The sequence below is a fragment of the Amblyomma americanum genome, chromosome 8 (genome assembly GCF_052857255.1).
Source record: "Amblyomma americanum isolate KBUSLIRL-KWMA chromosome 8, ASM5285725v1, whole genome shotgun sequence".
Taxonomy (NCBI): domain Eukaryota; kingdom Metazoa; phylum Arthropoda; class Arachnida; order Ixodida; family Ixodidae; genus Amblyomma; species Amblyomma americanum.
The window spans coordinates 33,025,341-33,045,293 of record NC_135504.1 but is presented as its reverse complement, the minus strand read 5'-3'; the positions used below and the strand labels follow the sequence as shown (position 1 = coordinate 33,045,293).

The 19,953-nt window shown below is 46.2% G+C and overlaps 2 protein-coding genes across 3 annotated transcripts; one reads left to right on the top strand and one right to left on the bottom strand.

Annotated features, from left to right (window-relative positions):
* The first annotated feature begins 62 nt into the window (after positions 1-62).
* Positions 63-9,845, top strand: Ercc1 (DNA excision repair protein Ercc1). Its single transcript, XM_077634367.1, has 9 exons — positions 63-313; positions 380-440; positions 534-637; positions 831-930; positions 1,975-2,051; positions 2,687-2,786; positions 3,121-3,192; positions 5,662-5,730; positions 9,441-9,845. The coding sequence occupies exons 1-9, from the start codon at positions 294-296 to the stop codon at positions 9,486-9,488; spliced, it is 651 nt and encodes a 216-aa protein (XP_077490493.1). The 5' UTR covers positions 63-293; the 3' UTR covers positions 9,489-9,845.
* LOC144101269 (N-acetylglucosamine-1-phosphotransferase subunit gamma-like) lies at positions 8,874-14,760 on the bottom strand. Of its 2 annotated transcripts, XM_077634366.1 has the most exons (7): positions 14,348-14,760; positions 14,085-14,271; positions 13,921-14,004; positions 12,932-13,025; positions 12,147-12,347; positions 9,571-9,681; positions 8,874-9,508 (listed from the first exon to the last, which is right to left on the bottom strand). In XM_077634366.1, the coding sequence occupies exons 1-7, from the start codon at positions 14,520-14,522 to the stop codon at positions 9,485-9,487; spliced, it is 876 nt and encodes a 291-aa protein (XP_077490492.1). In that variant the 5' UTR covers positions 14,523-14,760; the 3' UTR covers positions 8,874-9,484. The 2 variants fall into 2 exon arrangements, with proteins under 2 accessions (XP_077490492.1, XP_077490491.1); XM_077634365.1 differs by lacking the exon at positions 8,874-9,508 and having other exon boundaries at positions 9,532-9,681; positions 14,348-14,655.
* Between the last annotated feature and the right edge of the window lie 5,193 nt (positions 14,761-19,953).

The window sequence follows — 19,953 nt, the reverse complement described above, 5'->3', positions numbered from 1 at the left end:
ACATCGCGTGCAGGTGCAGGCAACAGCGGCAAGCTGGGAGACGTGTGAATAGTGGCGCGCTTAATTTCGACGGGAAGCAACGGCGCGCTGTCGGATCTTGGCGTTCTGGAGAAAGGCTATTCCGTTCTGCTAGCGCTGCTTTCTAGAACGTTTGTTACTTTCAAGGAAGACCTCAATTATCCGCAGCCACAGAAGTGCCCTGAATCACACTGCAGAGAACTAGAGTCCGGAGCTGTGTCTTCGTAGTTACAAACAGTTGTTGCACAGCGCCGCTGCCCACAGCTGTCTGCAGAATGTCCAGTGAGGCAGAAAAGTAAGTCTTTCGTGATCATACCAGCCGCTGTGCCTTAACGATTACGTTATCTGCCCATGATCGCAGGCCTGCCGAGCCAACCTCCAAGGGTGGTAGAGCCGGCGCTCTCATTGTCAGCTCGCGACAGGCAAGTATAAGCGAAATAAAACGAGTATAAACGAACAAACTTCGTCACGGCTCAGATCCCAACCGCGCTTCTTGCATGGTTTCGTGCGCGCAGAAAGGCAACCCGCTGCTGAAAAGTCTTCGCAGCGTGCCGTGGGAGTTTGGCGACATCGAGCCCGACTACGTCCTGGGCCAGACTACCTGCGCGCTTTACCTCAGGTTAGCGCTCCGGTCCAGCTATCGTGTCGTGAATTTGCGTGGCTTTGCAAAGCATATGTCCTGCGCTCAATTTACAGGGTAAGTAAAGCATGCATTGGAACCTATCATTAGAAGTAAAACTGCTTCTCCATCTCCTCTGCGTTGATACACGGCACCTTTCAATTCTGACGATTTGATTGAACAACTTGCGCAGCCTCCGCTACCACCAACTCTTCCCTGGGTACATCCACAGCCGCCTGCGCTCCCTGGGCCGTGCTTTCGAGCTGCGAATTCTGCTGGTTCAAGTGGATGTGGTAAGCCTTTCAGAAGGAGGGATTTGCTTTCAAATATAGTGACACAAATGTTGTGAAAGAAATTGGCTTACATATGCACTCAAACCTCTGTTTTTTGAAATCGAATTTGGACTGAATAAAGTGCACAGACATTCACACACTTGTCTAGGACTCTCAAGTGGTGAGTTGTTTAGTACGTTTATGACATTCATCACTATCTTCCTGGCTTGATGCAGCCTTTTAAGGTACGAGAAGTCAGCCACGATTAATGAGAATGTTTCTGCACAACAAGCCCTATGCCACTCGTAAATGATGACAGTGTACTCTCCAGTGTACCGTAAACCCCAGTAAATGGGTGTGTGGATGTCTGTGCATTGAAAACAGTAGGTGAGTTCTACTGGATGCACAACTATTAATGTAGCCAGGTGCCGTGCTCTTGCTCATACCTGTTGACAGTGAAGTATGTGCATGCGTCTTGATACCGCTTCCACTGCAGCACAGGTTTCATGCCTGGTGGCACACGTGATGATGCATTTGTAGCTCTTCTTGTCTCTCCTGAGCTGCCTTTGTAAAAGCTAAACTGTGATTACTTTTTGCCAAAATTCCTACTTGCTTGAATGACTACACTACTTCTTGCATGTGTATATGCAGTAATAATGTTTATTCTTCTGTAGTAAGCTGGTCAAAGTCAATTCTCCACAGTTCAAACTAGAAGCAGACTGAAAACGTGTCCAATTTATGTGCAGTTTGGTTTAATCGGAACCTTTAATACACATTTGATGTTTACAAGATCAAACAAAACATTAGTTCTAATTAAGCGAGTTCGAATTAGTGAACTTGGATAGTAGTACCTCATGCGGCGTACAGATTTTTCTGGTCAGACAGGAATAAACTTTAATGTTTTGCTGTTGTATTCTGCACATCAGCAAGGATTTAGGTATGAATGTGATATTTCACTATGTCTAGAGTAATGTGTGGTGCATATGTAGTACATATAAGCTATGCATTCTTGCTGGTAAAGCCCTCTGGTCTGCTCATAAACTGTGTTGGGTGTTGCTTGTGCAGGCTGACCCCCATCCTAGTTTGCGTGAACTGTCCCAGGTATCCCTTCTTGCTGACTGCACCTTGATCCTGGCATGGAGGTAATTTGAGTTTATACTTTTTGTGCACGTGCACAGCATCATGCAGTGTTTTCGGGTCACAGTGCGAGCACTGAATGTTTCGTGGCATAATGCAGCTTACCATGACATGCAAACTTGTTATCAAATAAGCTAAGAGTATGAGAGTTTATTTTGTTTTGAAAAGTACAAAGTTTTTGTCAATGGTGCCAGAGATTGCGAAGAAACTGCTTCAGCTTTACTGATCGGCCGCATCTCCCTCAGCACTCGCCAACAGGCACCAATTCACTGAAGTTAAGCAGCTTTGACAATAGGTATTTCATACACACTTCCACGTATCAGATCTGGATGTATCCGAGATTTAGTTTAGTTTCGTACTAATGTTGCGATACATATATATATATTGTAACTTTCTCAACCACTGACATCTCACGTGTTATTAATGTCTTAACATTAGAAGGGTCAGCGCAAGCAGGAATGGCGAGCGCCGTCTCTCAGTAGCCTCTCGCAGACGGCCCACTGCCACTGTGGGCCCACCAGACTACTATTGAAATAAGTATACTACGTATATGAAGCTTAGTATACTACTTGGATATAACGAGCCTTAGTACGCCACATCAGATGTAGTGAACTTAGTGTGCTGACATCGGATATCCCAGTGCTGAAGAGGCCGGTCGTCACCTGGAAACCTACAAGGCCTTGGAGGCCAAGCCTGCCGATGCGCTCATGGAAAGGCAGGATGGCGACACCCTCTCCAAGGTCAGTTTCCTCTTCATGCCTTTCTCATCTTTCAAGTACATTATTCAAGTATACAATATTTTACAATATTTTTCAAGTAAGTAGCACGGTTGTTTGCTTAAACCATGTTGGTGGCAGGTTTCTGGATAGCTGCTGCATGAAAGCTAAGAGTGAGGACTGTGTTCTTGGTTGATCACTAGTGGAGGTAAGTAATAAAGTTCAAAGCGAAGGATTCAGTCCCGTCCCCAATTGTGATGAGCGTTTCTGTTGAATCCACAAGTCCACTGCAATGTCACGATGGTGCAGGTGCTGCGCGTTTGTCCAAAAACTGCACTTAATCACCTGTGTTTTGCAGCTGACGGATGCCCTGGCCTCAGTGCGGTCCCTGAATCGACCCGACGCAGTGGCCCTGCTGAGCTCCTTTGAGGTGGGTGGCTGCTGCAGTGCATTGTGGCCTTCAAGTTTCAGATGTCATTGATTACACTGAGCATGCAGAAGAGTGCAGACATTTTACCTTCTGGCCATGAAGCAACGTTGCTTGATGTTTCTAGCGACAGTGCAGAGACGGAGACATAGGTGGAAGTAAGATCTGATCGTTCCATCAGCCAGGCTTAGCTTGCCGCAGGGCCTGCTTTGCCTTGGTGGTGGTGGCCCACACTTTCCCCTGACCTCCTCAGTCCACTTAATTTCATGCCACCTTTGACAACGTCTCCTTTCTTTTAGTGTCCTCTCTGTCACTTAAATAGGCTGTCAGTTATTTGTTCTATGCATTATGCTATCTGCATAAGTCTATTTCGTCATATTCCTGCTGGCATGTGCGCTCGGTATACACATGTACCCGTACCTGCAACAAAAAAGTGCAGCACTGTGGTTACCCCAGAATGACTTGAGACTAAAGTGCTGCTCGATGCAGTGACAGATTGCTCAACTTTTGCTTCCTGTATACCCCCCCTTGCCTTTTCTCTTCTTGCTTGGGGAATGTAGTGGTGCTGTTGTGATCCTGACATCTTCGTACGTTTGCTACAGAGTTCAGGGGCAAATCAGTGGGGAGGACGAGGAGGGGGTTCGCCTCCCACAAGGAAAAAATTTCACATAGGAAACCATGCTGAACTCAATTTTTTTGACAAAAAAAATAGAAGAAATACATGATTCAAATGGACCCCCCCACCCCAAACACTCCCCTCCAAGAATGACCCGTAAACGCGGCCCCTGACGGAGTGCCACTTTTTTTGGATGTGGATTAGATCGCCGGTTGACAGTCTATACAACTGCCACTTTCTCACTGCTTACTGGCATAACCTACGCCACTTTGATGATCAAACACAGCACAAAAAAAAAAAAAATAAATAAACAAAGGAAGGGAACACAAGGCCTTCTCTTCCTTTGTCCGCTGTTCATTTCTTAAGCTGTGTTCGATCTTTGCTGTACACCAACTAGCTCGAGATGTGTTATCCTACTGCGTTTCTTGCAGTGGAGTACTCATTTAGTATGTTGCAGGTATCTTCTCACTGCACGTCTCTTTATGGAGCTCCCATAGAGGCCCATATATTCTTTGCGGCCTCAATGCATTCCATGCTTGCAGATACATATATGGGTGCTCCTCTGTTGTCCACGCGAGCTCAGACCTGCATTGGTGAGGTGGGCTTCCTGTGAAGCCCGTGTATTACAGCATTAGCTGTAGAACGTATGTTGGTCCGTCTCGCAACATTCAGCGTCCGCTACACACGCGCACCTGTGCACAAGGCAAGCACCGGTGCAGAGCAGGGGTAGATCGAACTGTGCATCTGAGTGGATGGACAGACAAAAAGTGAGTGACCAGGCACAGGAAATTTAAAATTTCAGTGTATAATGCATCTCGTGCATTTATACGTGGCTTCAGAGAGAGTTTCACACATTGCACGGCAGGAAAGCATGGTTTGGCGTGTTGTTTTTGTTATGCAGTGAGGTTGGCAACCTGAAGTCCGCTGTGATGAGAGCATTTCGAGAGAGCATTGTAGAGCGACACGAATGATTGAGCCATATGGACCATCTCTTAAGCGAGACGGCTAGAAATGAGTTGTGGTTCATGTTCCTAGGTACTTAAAATTGTAGTAAATGATGGTACTCTAACCTTGCCCAGCTAGGCAAGCTGGAACTGTCATGTTGACCTTGTGCTCTATCTCAAGCCTTGTATTTGCTTTTCCCTGAGTGTAAAAAAAAGACATTAATGGACTATAGACACCTAATTTTATTATGCATTTTCTTCTGTCAAACGATGCGTTAGACATTAGAATAAATGGATTACCGGGTGGTATTTGCCTACAATTGCTGAATAATTTATAATTGAATTTCTTCTCTCATGCTGTTTCGGTTTCATCGACCGACCGACTACTGTGACGTTAAGTTGATGTTTTGGTCACATGATCCACTAGAAAAACTGCAGTATAATCGCTGATATGTAGTTTTTATTCGATATGACATTTAATCCAGCCTCTTCCAAGACCTGGAATGACAAAAATGGCCTGTCAATGATTGTTACAACTTTTCTAGTAGATCACGTGACCAAAACATCAACTTGACGTCACAGTCGTTGCTCGGTCAATGAAACCGAAACAGTGTCAAGAAGAAATTCAGTTATAAATAATGTAGCAGTTGCTCACACGAATGCCACAGGGTGCTCCATGTCTAACGCATTGTTTGAAAGAAGAAAACACGCAGGCAAAAATTTGGTGTCTATAGCCTTTAAGAGTTGTTCTAGAATGCATCACGGATGACTCTAGCATCTTTTCGTACCACTGAAGTAAAAGTGTGATGAAAAGAAATGTGAACTCCGGAGAGCCTAGGCTCAGCTCTGTTCGCATTTCTTTCCATCACCCCTGTACGTAGTGACATCAATGATATTGGCTTTCACGTGCAGAGCCTGGAGCGCCTGGCCGCAGCCTCTGAGCAGGAGCTGACACTACAGCCGGGCTTCGGGCCACACAAGGTACAGACATGAAGGACATTGTTTTCCCATAGCAAATAACCCTTATAGCTCCTACAAGTGCGACCCTTTCATTCAACTGTTAAGGAAAAATAAGCAGAAAAATTGCAAGGAATCGTCAGAGCTCTTTGGATTTGCACTTATTTGTCACCAGCAGTTATAGGTGCTTACCTCTGTACTAATTCAATGAAAGCAGTTCTCTAAAAAAATAGTAATGAAATTTCGGGTGTGCAGTATACCTATTAGCAAAAAATCATATTTCACTAATACAGTCAACATGTTTATTTGTTATGCGTTTTCATTGTGAGTAATTATGGTATGTGTAAATGAACGGACGGTGGCCTGGTGGCAGGGTATCTGCTTTGAATGTGGGAGGTGCAAGGTTCAAATCGTAGTACCGTCAGGAGCCAACTTGTTTTCCAATGGGTACAGGCGTCCTCCAGCCAAGTGCTTGGCTTGCTCTGGGATGAAATGCCAAGGAAAGCCACCATCTAGTCTGAGCGACCAAACTTAGCAGTCATTAGTATAACCGGCTACTTTCCGAGCATGGCAGAGGTTAATTGTACCGCATCAAGAAGTGGGAAGTAAATAAGTGGAATTTGAGGGGTGGAACTGCGAACTGCCATGGACATCACCGAAGCAATGTTTGGTGAATGTGAGCTTTTTTTTTTTGCCGTGTACTCTTTTGATGGGGTGGCAGTTGTGTGTTCACAACTGTGACCTAGGCATCCAAGACAGAGGTTTGAACGCATGTGTACGCGCGTGGTGGCTCAGGAGATGGTAAAAGCAACTCAGCCTATGTGTATTTCCTTGAATTATTTTAGCTTTAATCAACAGTTGCAACCCCAATACGTTAGCATCAAATTATTGGAGTTTTGACAAAAAAATTACCTTATTGCTGCCTGTCTAATTATTCTAACAGATGAAAGAAGTTGGGCGATGCCTTCGGTTGTTTAGTACATATTGCATTTTTTGAAGAAATTGTAACACTGAAGAACGAAACGAAGGCACATATACGCAGGGAAAATGCCCAATTTGCAACTGATCTAAGAAGCCATAGAACAGCGAAGGTGCTGGGCCTCCTAAGGAAACTGTTGAGTGTAATAAAATTTTTTATTATGGTATGCCAAGTACATAGATGACTTTTAGCGCAATCTGTGCTAAAAAAGACAGTGAGACATGAAACAGAAAGGCATGACGTGCTCTGGACTAGGCTAGGCACAGCTTTGCCACACACTGTGAATATTTATTAGTGTGGAGTTTTTGTTTATGCAGCTACTATTAGAATATGTCTATTTGGAGTTGCGAAACCACTGTTACAAACATAAAGTTGAGTTGGTGCTTATCAGAAGATATATACGCAACAGCCGTCACAAGAACTGCATGTCTTCATCTGCAAAATGGCTAAAGCCTAACAACGAGCTACACCGAGTTTAACAGTGCAAACAGAACACCCAAGTACGGGTTCAGTACAGGAACATAGATGGTGCGTGGTGAGCATGCTATGTGGAGGAAAAGTGAATGAGTGCTCGCGGTCAGTTCACAAAATTTGCACTGAACTAGTATGAGTGATCCGAGAAACTTTGGCTTATCCTGTGATGCGTCATGGATGATGCACGGATATTCACACATTGGTGTGGGCACTGGTACTGAAGCGTTCGGTGGCTTTGTTCTTGATTACATAGCCGTGACTAATTTCTTTGCAAAAGAAATCCCCAGAGGGCTGCAACCTCTGCTACACCATGCTGCTTTTCCATGGCGACAGTTGGACCCATCATAGTTTGCAGGAAGATCAGGGGTACTGATACATTCTCCTGGCAAGAAAGAGGACTGCATCGACCATATACAAAAGTGTATGGGTACAGCTTTGTGCAATGCTGGAGCTTTATATGAAGGCCCTGGCTCCAAGAGCCTTAGTGGGAGAGGCAAGTTGACTGGAGATCTAATAAGCAAGTTGGAACTCATATTATCGGTGGATGCTGGTGATGCAGATGCCAAGCACAGATTAGTGATGGCCACATACTACCACACTGCATCAAGTGACACAGTGGCAAACCACACCTTTTTCCCAACAGGGCCAAATGGATAGTACAAGCAAAGTTTGCCAGAGGCCAGGGTGCCTTCCCATGTTTTTGAGAGCAGCGGTCAGCCAGTGTCAATTAAGGCACCTGCGAAACTTGCCTTTGCATGTTTGACACCTTGCACTCCGTATATTAATGTCTCTCGCAGAGGAAGCTGTTTGGAGCTTGTAAATGGAAAAACTTGGAACAACAAGGAGAGCCTCCACTCAATGATGTGGGCGTTTGCTTCAAGGGAGCCTCACGCCTTGCTGTTTACTGTGGATGCTATTGTAGCCGAAGCAGTATGGAGTTCACTGTAGGAAGTGCTAAAATTTCAGGAGCTGTTCTGAGCGGTTAAAAAGCAGATCATTATCAAGCAAGCATGCACCCAGCGGGCTTTGAAAAGGTGTCATGTTGGTGCAGAATGTCAATCAGATTACATGCCTGCGGCTTATTAGCCCTTTGTGAATGTAAATACATTTGTAAATAGTTCTAACTTTCTGTTATTAAGCTTAGTTTCATTTGTTTTCATCATTTTCTCGAAGCTAAGTTTTTGGTCACGTTACAAGCTTGCTGTAGGGATATCTTAGCGCGTTGAGCAACTAGGGCAACATTTTTTTTTTTTTTTCAGGACGAAGCAAAGTATAAGAAATGCAATGCTTGGAGTGAATTTTTTCATCTCTGAATTTTCATATTTCCAGTTACCGCGCTGTGAGCACTGAAGTTTTAGTGGGCTGCTAAGTCTCCAGTGCCACCTCAGTTTGAAAACTGCTTCCAGAGTTGCAGTCATTACACATTGTATTTACCCGTATATAAAAGTAAATTTCTGATTAAAAATCCTTTTCTGTGGTTTGGGCAAACAATAGAAAGTGATTTAATAAGCCCATAAATTAACAACAGTGCACGAGCAGGTTCTGCACGGTTGCTGATAATGATTGAATCCGGAGTTTTGTAAATAAGAGAAGGTAGGCGGTTTTGGAAGAACAGAAAACTACTGAGCAGGAAATACATGGACACTGCACATGTTATCTTCTCTTCAGTCTGTGTATTCTGTGAGTTAAGAAAACAAATGTGGCCCACCTGACGTCAGGGAATGAAGATTTTATTTTGTTCATAATATATGAAGCATTTCCCACTAATCTTTTTCATGCTCGTTCAGCTTCACAGTTTTCAGCTATTATTGCATTTTTCATGCTGGATATTTAATGCCATCTCTTCAGAGCCTCTTTATAGCTTCCTTGTTTTGCCCTCAGAGGGAAGTGAGCACTACGATGTTGGTTTACTTTGGCGTTGTGACTAGTTATGGCACAATCTTGAATGCTTGCATTTTGGGGAAGAGACTTGCACATTCAGTGAAGAGTACAGTTGCGCCTGTCACTTGTAACACGCAGGAAGATGCCAGCAAAGCCAAAGGCGATAAAGAGGGACTGCTTTTTACTGCAAGATAGGCAGCGAGCACATGTTTTGAGCATTTTTTCAGAGAGTATCATTGAAGGAACCACACAGGCATGGACCTGACATAAATGTTTCATTAGGGAGTAATGCTTCTTGTGGCGTCTGACATTGTCAAAATAGTTTCTGACTACTGTGACCGCAAGTGGCAGCAACAAAGCTTGTTTGTTTCCTCACTAAGTAGTTGTGACCCATTTGCAGGCTCGTCGGTTGCACGAGGTGCTGCACCAGCCGTTCCTGCGTTCCTAATTGTCGAGTTCCTTGTATGCCTGTTACGACAGAAGAGGACCAATCAGTCGCCGTCCATCCGTGAAAAATGTTCAGCACTCACCGTGTGACACTGGACAGCTAGGTTGGCGAAGGCGGGCTTCGCTGCTGGCGCAGGTGGTGCTACGCCCAGGCCGGCCTCCCATAGGATCTGCGCCAGCTCCGCGGCATGGCCCTGCAATGACACCACCACAGAACTCATTCCGGTTTCAATTTGCAGGAAGGCAGAATTGCGAGTAGACGTAACTACACTCGAGGGCAACTTTTGTGATGTTGGTTAGCCCCCAAAAAAACTGCCAGCCGCAATCTGCTGACAAAAATAAACAGTTCTGTGCTGAATGCGGCCAATCCTGGTTCAATTTGTTCTGTTTCTGTGATGTCGTTACACGAGGTTCTTTACACACTGGCTAGATATATCCACTTAAAAACTCCTACCAACTACTGTATACCTACTGCTGCTTTCCTGGGGTGAAGCAGAGGTCAGAGAGAGAGAAATGAACGAGATTTTAAGTACTTTTTCCAGTTCTGAGTCGAAAACAAACTGAAAAAGCTTTCGGAATGTGAATGCACTCCACTGCTTACCAACAAGTACTGCATAGTAGTGCAGACAGGCACAAAATGTGCCACTGAGTGAGTCGTGAAAGAGGTGCATTTCTGAACAGTATTTTGCCCGCTGTTAGCTTCTTGTGGCTCATCTCTCAGTATTGCTGCGATATTTCATCTCTGGAATGGTCAGCAGTAGTTGTTTTAAAATTTTTCTTGCATGAAAGGCTGCACGAAAGGAGGAACGGCTTGCTGTGGTCTGATCACGCATACCTTTGCCAACATGCAGCTTCCAAAGTGTTGCACAGAAAGACTTTAAAAAATGCAGCTGTGCTGGCTACAGCTCAATGATAAACTACGTGACTATTTTAAGGATGGGGTCTTCAAATATTTTGGTCTCTAACCCCTCCCAATAACAATACACCCATAAATTCTTCAAGGGAACACGGAATTTTAGTTTGCGGTAAAAATACTATTCTATGCCTTTTTCTGGCTATGGTGATGTCTGTCTGGCAGGAAAAGATGCCATTTACGTCTGACAAAATATTTTCTCTCCAGTCACGTCAAACTCCTCACATCTGCAACGAAAAGTACTCCGTGAACATTCTCCAGAAGTGAATCAATAGCAGTGTGACCTAGCCTCTAAGAAACGCAGCTAAAGGCGTGTCTGTGCACTGAAATTTAGCTGAGAAATTGGGCAGTGATAGCAACGCCTGTATTTCATGTTTTGTCCTTTTTTAGGCTAAGAAAGCTCAGTTTTCAGTTACAATAGTGTCTTTGTCGATGGAGGCAAAATGCTATAGGCCCGCATACTGTGCGATGTCGGCGCATGTTAAAGAACTTCAGGTAGACGAAATTATCCGGAGCCCTCAACTAAGGTGTCCCTCATGGCCTGAGTCGCTTTGGGACGTTAAACCTTGTAAACCAAACCAAACTCTTAATATTTCTGGTTGTCACGTGGGCATACGGCATGCATAAATTTCACACAATAACAGGTATGCAAATACACTGCAACAATTTTCTTTCGAGGCTGCACATCCACGAATGGAGTATTCACGATCAAAAAATTACCGTTACAGTTCACAATAATAGCTTCGGCTTAGCTTTTTTCTTTATGATTATCCTACAAAGGGAGCAGCGTTTAACGTCTTAATTACACGAGCATGTGAACATGTTGGCACCTTGGAGTGGTGCCAGAAACCCTTTGATGCAGAGGGCAAGTATGACTACCAGTTGGGAATGCACATTAACATATGCTGAGAGGAGTGCAGAAAGCGAATGATGGATTTGCATAAAAGAAACAATGCAGAATTCAAGAGAATACACAAAAACATAAAAAAGACATTACATGACTCCACACAACAATTGTCAAGCATGTGAGGGCATGGAAGGGAATAAACGCATGAGATTGCGGAGTTCCTAAAGATAGGCTCGCATGAAACAGTGAAAGCAACAAGTGGAAGTTACGGGCTCTCAGAAGAAGCATGGTATTGCAGATTGCTCACGTGTCTTTATGTTTGTAGGGGAAGCGAATATTTCGAACAAGCCATAACTTTTCGAAGAAAGCCCCCCTCCCTTCCCCCTTTTTTTCGTTGCCAGAGATGGATAATCCTGTCTTCAGCGCATGACAGTCTGCACTGCTTGTGGGTCATAAAGCAATGACAACATGAGATAGACTTATGACAGCATGCACCGACACTGCAATCTCATTAGTGCCACTACAAAGTAGGCTGTTTCAAGGTACAGGTTTTAATGAGACACTGTGGACAACTGCACTCAATTTCATTTTTAATAAAAACGATTCATGGGTCCTTCTTTCTATGTTCGTGTTTTCAAAGGATGCATTTATTGCAGAGAAAACTGCAATAAACATTTTTATGCCACTTCATCCAAACTCGTGACGCCAAGCCTGCAAAGCACTCGTGATTACTGTTTGAAAGCAAATCCAGCGAATCCAGACATCGTCCATCTTGTAAAAGATATGTTTTCAGTGAAAGCAGTGTCTGTTATGAGAACGTAGCAATCTCTGGATACAGGCCAACTTCAGTCCGCCAAGGATTTTCCTTTTAAGAACCACAAGTGCTCTTTGCCACTTGCCTTTGTGGTGGTCTCCCCGGAATAGAGTCTGCTGTCAGCTAGGCTCCACCGTTGCCGCTGGTGTTCGGACAGGATGGGCCACACAAGCAGTGAATCTGGGTGGCACGCTACTGGGCTGCTCAGCACCATGGTGTAATGGCACCGCTCCGGTTCACTCACTTCCACCAGTGATGTCTGGGGGCGGCCACACGTGAGCCGCACCTGCGTTGGTCAGATCGGTTGGGCCCCATCTCCGGAAGAAGCAATATGGTTTGTAACAGATGCTGCAGTAGGTAGCGGCAAGTTAGGTTTGACAACTTGGCATCACTAAACAAGGCTATGAAGCACTGGACCATTTGTTGTACCCCTCACGACTTCTTTTGCATGTTTACTATAATAGCAAACTACAATGAAGCCGACGGCATCAATGTTTTAAAAATTATAAGCACAACCATCACACACGGACTGCAAGCATCATGCGCAAACCAGCTCAGCAATATGTCTTGTCACTGTACACATGTTTGGGACACTAATGCAAGGTAAACATAGCAGCTTCACATTTTCAACTTCTTCCCAAGGATTTGATGTGCAAGTAGTTTGACAGGAGTGCGGGTTTAACAATAACTTCATGCTATGTAATCAGATCCCAAGATAAAAGACTGCACTGCAACCAACTAAAAACCATTTGAGTGACTTGAAAGTTAGGACCGTGTGTTTTTTTTTTTCAGGTGCCCACTGGTCTTGTGTGCAATGACACAGACTGCAGGCCTGCGACAAATGCCTGGAATAGAAGCTGCGGGACCAACCTCAACAGAGCGGTTCACTGTGCCACAGCTGTCCCCACTGCCGTAGTGCATGCTATCCAAGCTGCCATTGGCTGCCGACCAACCTTGCCACACACTGCACAAAGAAGGTGCAAATTAAGCGTCTGTTCGTATGCAAGGTCACTTCTTTCATGCTTTGCAATGATTTGTTGACCAGCATCAAATTTGAAAGTGAATTGCTGGATTAAAAGGGAGGACAACTACATCCAATTACCATTCACAATAAAAATTGATTCTCTGGCTTTCTGGCTATGCTGACCTTTTTTGCGGCAGCAAGACACGCATCCAATGCCGACAAAATTGGGTTTAAAAATCTTCATGACAGTCAATTCAAATTCGTGACGTCCTTACTGAGAAGGAAGGGCTGACGTACACATTCTACTTCTGGAGTTGCCAATCATTGCATACTTATGTTTAATTTCTTGCTCTTTTCTAGCTTATAAAAGCTGTATTTTTGGCAAGAGCGGCCTTTTTGTGATTAGAATGGTGTACCTTATCGACACAGGCCAACTTCTGTTTCTCAACAGTGTCCATATTTAAGACTGTTTAATTGCCTGAACCTCCATGCTGACCTCATGGGTACTACAAACGCAGCCCGCAATGGTGAATAGTCAAGCTTTATCTCTATGAACTATAAGAGTTGCAGGAGACTTGTAAAGAAAATCTGTAGAGTTGTAACATCTTAGGAACACTTTTCCAGATGTCTCTATAGACATCTATGCATTTACAAGACTCAAAACCTTGTTGTGTCTGCAAAGTGTCTTGAAAATTTTTGCAGCATCAAAACTCCAAAAAACTTCTTACGGTTCCAAACAACTGCCATATCACAACGGTCAATGCAATATGAACAGTGCAGAACAATGCAGGGGTTCTTAAACTGGGTTTCATAGAACCATAATTAGCTAGTTTCTTCGCACATACTATAGTTACGGCTAAAAGACGAGCACACTGATTCGATTCTCACAACCTACCCGAGAATGCCGCTGTACGCATTCCAGCGAGCGCTCTCTTCGGCCTGGGTGGCGTTGTCGAACGGACACAGGGTGTAGCGGTACCTGCGCCAACCGCGCGGCTATAAATGCCAGCCCGCCGATGCCTCTGCGTGATATCACGACGAGGCATTGCCGGTTGGTACCCTTCCGAGGTGTGACTGAAACAGCGCCCCTGCAGCGGCTTCAGGTGCTCCGGTCCCGAGAACGGTCGCGGCACCGCACGGTTCAGCTGCCTCTGTTGCAGCTGGCCGTGCATCGCCGACAGTCCGTCCAGCCCGGCGGACTGCTTCACCACTCGCATTGGTACGCTGCCGCTCGCCACTGGGACGACTGCACGCAAAAGGACGTGCTCGCAGCGTTAACTCGCAGCTACGGACAGCTCATGGCACGTGAAACTATTAGTTACCTATTAGTGAGAGAAGAAGCAGCAAAGCAATGCTACAGCGACGCGCGCGTTTAAAACGGTAACGCGCGTCCTGCGCAGGCTCCATCGCGGCGCGGCGGCTGGAAACGAAGTTTGCGATGGTAACGGGCAGGGCTAAGCTCTCCCCGAGTAGCCGACGAACTACGTCCAGTTTCATCGCTTATCAAGCCATTATCGGAGAAGGCATCACCCATAGCGACACTAGCCGCTGGCTTCTCACGCCGTCTCGCAGATCTCACGCCGCTTTGTAGGACCTTAGACTCGGCTACAGCTATTAATAATAGTATACTGTCGATAAATTTATTTGACTTCGTAAAGCAGCTTTACGTGATCTGTACAGGCAAATCTCTCCCGCGGAAGCACGTGTATTACGATTATTGTTTTGTCCTCTCCCCCCTCCTCCACACTCCTCCGTTGGCATACGTGACAAGTGTCGCCACCTGTACCCGAAACTGCGCACCAACTGCTAGTTTCTTGTTGCAAAACTTTGGAGATAAATCCAAAATTTTGGTCTTATATGTAACAATAGTAAGTTTTCAATAAATAGCTTAGTTTGGACGAATGAAAAAATAGCTAAGCAGGTAAATTTTTTAAGATCTCAACAACATTGAATTAATTGTTTTGAGATTTACACTGCTCTTCACCAATGCATAAACGGAGGTCCATAGGGGGCTGCAGTCAATGCGACTTAATGTTTCCTCGTCATCATTCGGGTTTATAATTGACCGATTGAGATTGATGACATATGGAGAATGATTCTTTGTGAATTATAATCCGTGCGGATTGCGCCATGGGTGCTTTCTGCGAATTCTGAACTTCATTCGGTCAATTTAGCCTGATGGTGACTTCTGCATCTAAAGGAACGAGGTTATGCGCTAGTGGACGTCATATTCGGACGGAAATTAGAGTGCCAGTTGATTAGAAAATTAGTGGCGTATTACAACGGCTCTATCAGAGTACGTTTGTGTCGTCATAATATTAAGAACAACCCCCCCCCCCCCCCCCCCCCCCCCCCCCCCCCCCACTGCTAGCATTGAGTTTATGTACAAGTTTATGTACAACATTGTGTGTTATCTTAAATGCATCCAAAAGTTTCCCCGCTTGAACCGCTAGCTCATTTGCGGTGAAACTTGCGAATTATGGTAACTTTTGTATCGTAGCAAGTTTGACAACGGTACTGCCGTGCATGATGTGAAAACGTAATAGTCTACGCAGAGATCGGCGGGCCAAAACCGCAGACGACGTTTTTTCGCTGGGTGGCGGCAGTGGCGCCATGTGCTTTCGGCTGTCGAAAGCGTCACGACAAGGCCGCCGAGGCGCGCGTTGCAAGAAGCGCAGGCCCTTTGAATATGCCGTTTCGTCTGCTTCAACTGAAGCGCTTACAACATTTTCGGCTAATTGAGTGGAAAAAAAAAATATCAGAACTGATTTAGCGAGGCTTTACCTTTCAAAGAATATTGTTTGCAACGCTTGTCTCGGCGGCATGGTCGTGACGCTTTCCACTGCCGAAACCAGATGGCGCCACCGACATCCCTCAGCGAAAAGACTTCGTCTGCGGGTTTTGGGTTCGCCGATCTCTACGGAGACGATTACGCTTTCGCATCATGCACGGCTCAACTCAGTAAGTACCGTTGTCAAAGTTGCTTCGATACAAAAGTTACCATAATACGCAAGCTCTGTGTGCAGTTTCACCGCAAATGAGCCAGCGGTTGAGACGGGAAATTTTTGAAAGTCTTCACGATAAAAACGCATAATACCGTAAAGCCTCATTCGTGGCCACCGTAAGGTTACTTTAGGCACTATACTAACATGGATGTGGTGTCAATGGCGTTTTGACGGGGCTTCGTCGCTAGAGCGCCTGCAGGTAGCGTCTGTTTCCAGATGGGAAATACACAATGGGCCTAGCTTCCCTGGAGCCGGCGCGCGTGATTTGAACGCGTCTGGAGCGAAGCGATGTACGCGAAAATGTAGGAAGTGGGGTCGTCGCGATTTCGCTTCACCGTTTACAGCGCTGGCGTAGCTCTCTGTCCCCATTGGTGTCCTGTGGCACAAGTGTACATCCTCAAAATGTACCATGAATATTCACCGGGCATCCAATTTAGACCCGAACGTCCTCGCCCAGTGAACCAATGGATGTCCAGCGGATATAAGCTTTCGGACGCCCGCCGGCAGCAAACTAGCGGATGTCCCGCGGATTCACTCTTTTCTATAATCTGAATTTATTTTTTTTTTAAATCCAAAGCTTCACTGGACTTGCTGCGCTGCGTTTCGCGTACGCCGGAGTTTGACCTTTAGCCGAGCGTTCCTCCTCCCGCCGCCAGGCGCGGTTCGGGGTGTTCACCGATATATGTGTAGACAACTACTGCGCCATTTGTTTTCCTCAAAACCAACCGCCGCGGCCGCGTTTCGATGGAGGCAAAACGCAAAGGCGCCCGTGTGCTGTGCGATGTCAGTGCACGTTAAATATTCTCCAGGTGGTAACTTTTCCGGAGCCCTCCACTGCGGCACCTCTTTCTTCCTTTCTTTTTTCACTCCCTCCTTTATCCCTTTCCTTGCGGCGCGGTTCAGGTCTCCGCCGAGATGTGAGACCACAGACAGACAAAGAACTTTATGATTGTCCTGAGGAACCGCGTTACACCTGGACTTCATGTACGCGAAAACTCACGCGAACGCGAAGACGGCGGCAGCGACGGCTGGCGTTCGCTTCCGTCGCTTGTGGGCAACCTCCATGCAAGCGAAGGCGGCAGGCGACGCGAACCCGCGACGTGCGCAGCGGACTCCGTGCTTTGCGCACTCGAGCTTAGAAACACGCCCGTAACCTGTCCTCTCTCTTAAAAATTTTGTGTGTGTGCCTCATAGTCAGGGCCAAAGGAATATTTCCTCTACGGCAGTGGTGTAGCGGCAGTGGAGATAGCCAAAGGCGTGCTTGCGGAGACGAAGTCACATCACGGGTTCACGGGGGAGGTGTGCTTTCGTTCGGTGCCTGTGCACTCCGGCTTAGTAAAAACACTCCCATAAACTGTCACCGCAGTTTGATTGTAAGTGAGCAAACTATAATTTACCAGTGAGAATGCGCGCCGCGAGTGTTTCTGCACAGTTGGAGCGCATCGGCATGGCGGATCAAGCGCCGGTACCCGCGGCTCGACACGCATCTCTCCGTGCAGTACGCCCGCCCGCGTAGCCCGCTCCAAATGCTGTTAGCCGTACGCATCCAACACGTAGATTGTTTTAATTATTTAAATCATGCAGGTCTGCCTCTCAGCTACAAAACCAAATATTTTATCGACGGTGGCGATGACCAAGACGACGGGCGGGTTTCGTGAGATGTGCCCGTGAGAAACCGTGGACAAACCGGAAACGGCTTTAGGGGGACTTCCGGGCGACGAGCGAAATTTTCTGTGGGTGCAGATCCGAGCGACACGGCAAGCGACACATGCATTTTGCTTCGCGCGATGGCGTCGCTCGTCGCCTGCCGCCGTCGCCTTCGCGTGAGTTTTCGCGTACATGGAGTCCAGGCTTTAGGGTACCTCCCTTTTCAGGGAGTCCCCGTCGCGGGCCGCACCCACGTCGGGGCCGGAAGATTGTGGTCCTCCGCCATGTCGCAGGCCCTCTGGACAGCCCGTAGTTGCTCTGAGAGGTCGCCGCTCTTAAGGGCTGCCTCCCAGTCGGATAGAGTGGTAAGCGATGAACTGCGTAACGCAGGGCATTGCCAGAGCATATGAGATAAAGAGCAGTACGCCTCCCCACAGTCTGGACAGTAAGGTTCTACATTTGGCGCGTAGTGACTTAATCGGCACCTGGAGGGGAACGACCCCGTTTGGAGCATGCGAAAGGCCGACGATTGTGGTCTAATAAGGGCAGGATGCGGCAGCGGATACGCCCGCCGAGCAAGTTGATAATGTGCCAAGATTTCATGGAACGTGAGAAGCAAATCCCTGCACAGTCCTAAGTCGCCGCCCGTGAGTCCACCGGAACCGCCGCGGTGTGTAAGACCTCGCGCACAGTCATGGGCCAACTCATTGGCGTTAACAACTTCAGAGTGCACATTGATTCCCATATGGGCCGGGAACCTTGTCTCCTTTCGGAATCAATGAGGAGTGCGACGGCTAGGTACTGGGCCCTACAAGACACTCGACACGTACGCCTTAAACGGCTAGATCTGGCGATGACCTTTTCTGTTCCTCGCGGAATACCACGCCCTATTGCATGCGTAATTCATAGATTACGTTTAAACGTCGCCTTCATGCGCAAATACCTGCACTTAATAGGACAAGCGGACTCCCCGGGCTGTATCACATGTGGCGTGCAAGAGACTATAGAGCATGTTTTAGTGGTGTGTCCAGCATATACACGTGAAAGACTTATGTTTGCATCTGTTTTGATGTCTATGGACACAAGGTCCCTCTCGGAGGATTCGACCCTCGGCGCTTGGCCAGATAGTTTGAAAGCTGTACAGGCAACGCGAGCGCTCTCACGCTTTTTAAGTGACACGGACCTTGCCTCGTGTTTGTGATGTTAGAAAGTGTGCATTTTTTTAAATGTATTTTTTCATCTTCCTCCTCCCATCATCATCACCCCCCATCGTGACCCTCTTTTTTCTCCTCTTCCCGTTCCCCAGTGCAGAGTAGCAGGCGCGATTTCTTTCAGGCCAACCTCTCTGCCTTTCAAGTCAATAAACCCTCTCTCTTAAGAAGACGAAGAAGAAGAAGAATCTGAAGTTTGCACTTCGGAGAAAGATTTAACTGGGTTTTTTACTATTATCATTATCATTTATCCACTCGGCTATAAACATCAGTCTCGATCTCCTGCGTGCGTTATGCATTTCCCGTTTCATTTCGCAATTCCTTTTTGTTTACTTCTTCCCTCCTGAGCATTCATTTCATTTTTGTCCAGGAAATATTTACCTGAAAAACTCTCTGTGCCCCCCAATTCTTGGCCAATCCCCCTATGTGGTCATGTGCCATAGTATGAGGACAACAACAACAACAACAACAACAACAACAACAACAACAACAACAACAACAACAACAACAACAACAACAACAACAACAACAACAACAACAACAACAATTTACCTGGAGGTCCCTCTCTCCAGGTTAGGGCTCCCGTTATATCTGACTGTTATTACCGTTCGGTGCGAGCGCCAAAGGATTTGCATTGGGTTCAATTTGTGGGATTCTCCATGATTACATAATTGCAACTGGTAGGTCGATTTGCTAACTCTTTTAAAATTCATCGAGCTCTTCTTTTTTCATGAGCATGCTGCCTGTTATTTTACTTTAAATATTCTGCCGTCGATTTTATTGATACATTTTACAAAATTAACATTTGGCGCTAAAATTTTGTCGTTATCTGCTTTGAAAATTTTCTTGTTTATGCCACTACACCTGGCCAATCCCCCCATGTGGGTACGTGCCATATTTTAAGAGAAAGAAGAAGAAGAATCTCGAGCTGTTCGAGCTCCGCTCTTTAGCGAAGCTTACGACATTCACGAAACGCCACCGCACTTCTGCATCGAGCGAACATCGCTTGGTCTCCGTGGTGAACGTCTTTTCCTCGACTCGTCGGCTGGGTGAGTGAATCGCTCG

What these genes read in the sequence shown, in the direction of transcription:
- Ercc1 (XM_077634367.1), top strand. Translation starts at nt 294, where the DNA reads ATGTCCAGTGAGGCAGAAAA. An exon ending in ATGTCCAGTGAGGCAGAAAA is followed by an intron (nt 314 to 379) that starts GTAAGTCTTTCG and finishes CCATGATCGCAG; the next exon opens with GCCTGCCGAGCCAACCTCCA. An exon ending in ACCTTGATCCTGGCATGGAG is followed by an intron (nt 2,052 to 2,686) that starts GTAATTTGAGTT and finishes CGGATATCCCAG; the next exon opens with TGCTGAAGAGGCCGGTCGTC.
- LOC144101269 (XM_077634365.1), bottom strand. Translation starts at nt 14,522, where the DNA reads ATGAAACTGGACGTAGTTCGTCGGCTACTCGGGGAGAGCTTAGCCCTG. An exon ending in GCGTACAGCGGCATTCTCGG is followed by an intron (nt 13,026 to 13,920) that starts GTAGGTTGTGAG and finishes TTCTTTGTGCAG; the next exon opens with TGTGTGGCAAGGTTGGTCGG. An exon ending in CCGGGGAGACCACCACAAAG is followed by an intron (nt 9,682 to 12,146) that starts GCAAGTGGCAAA and finishes GTGTCATTGCAG; the next exon opens with GGCCATGCCGCGGAGCTGGC.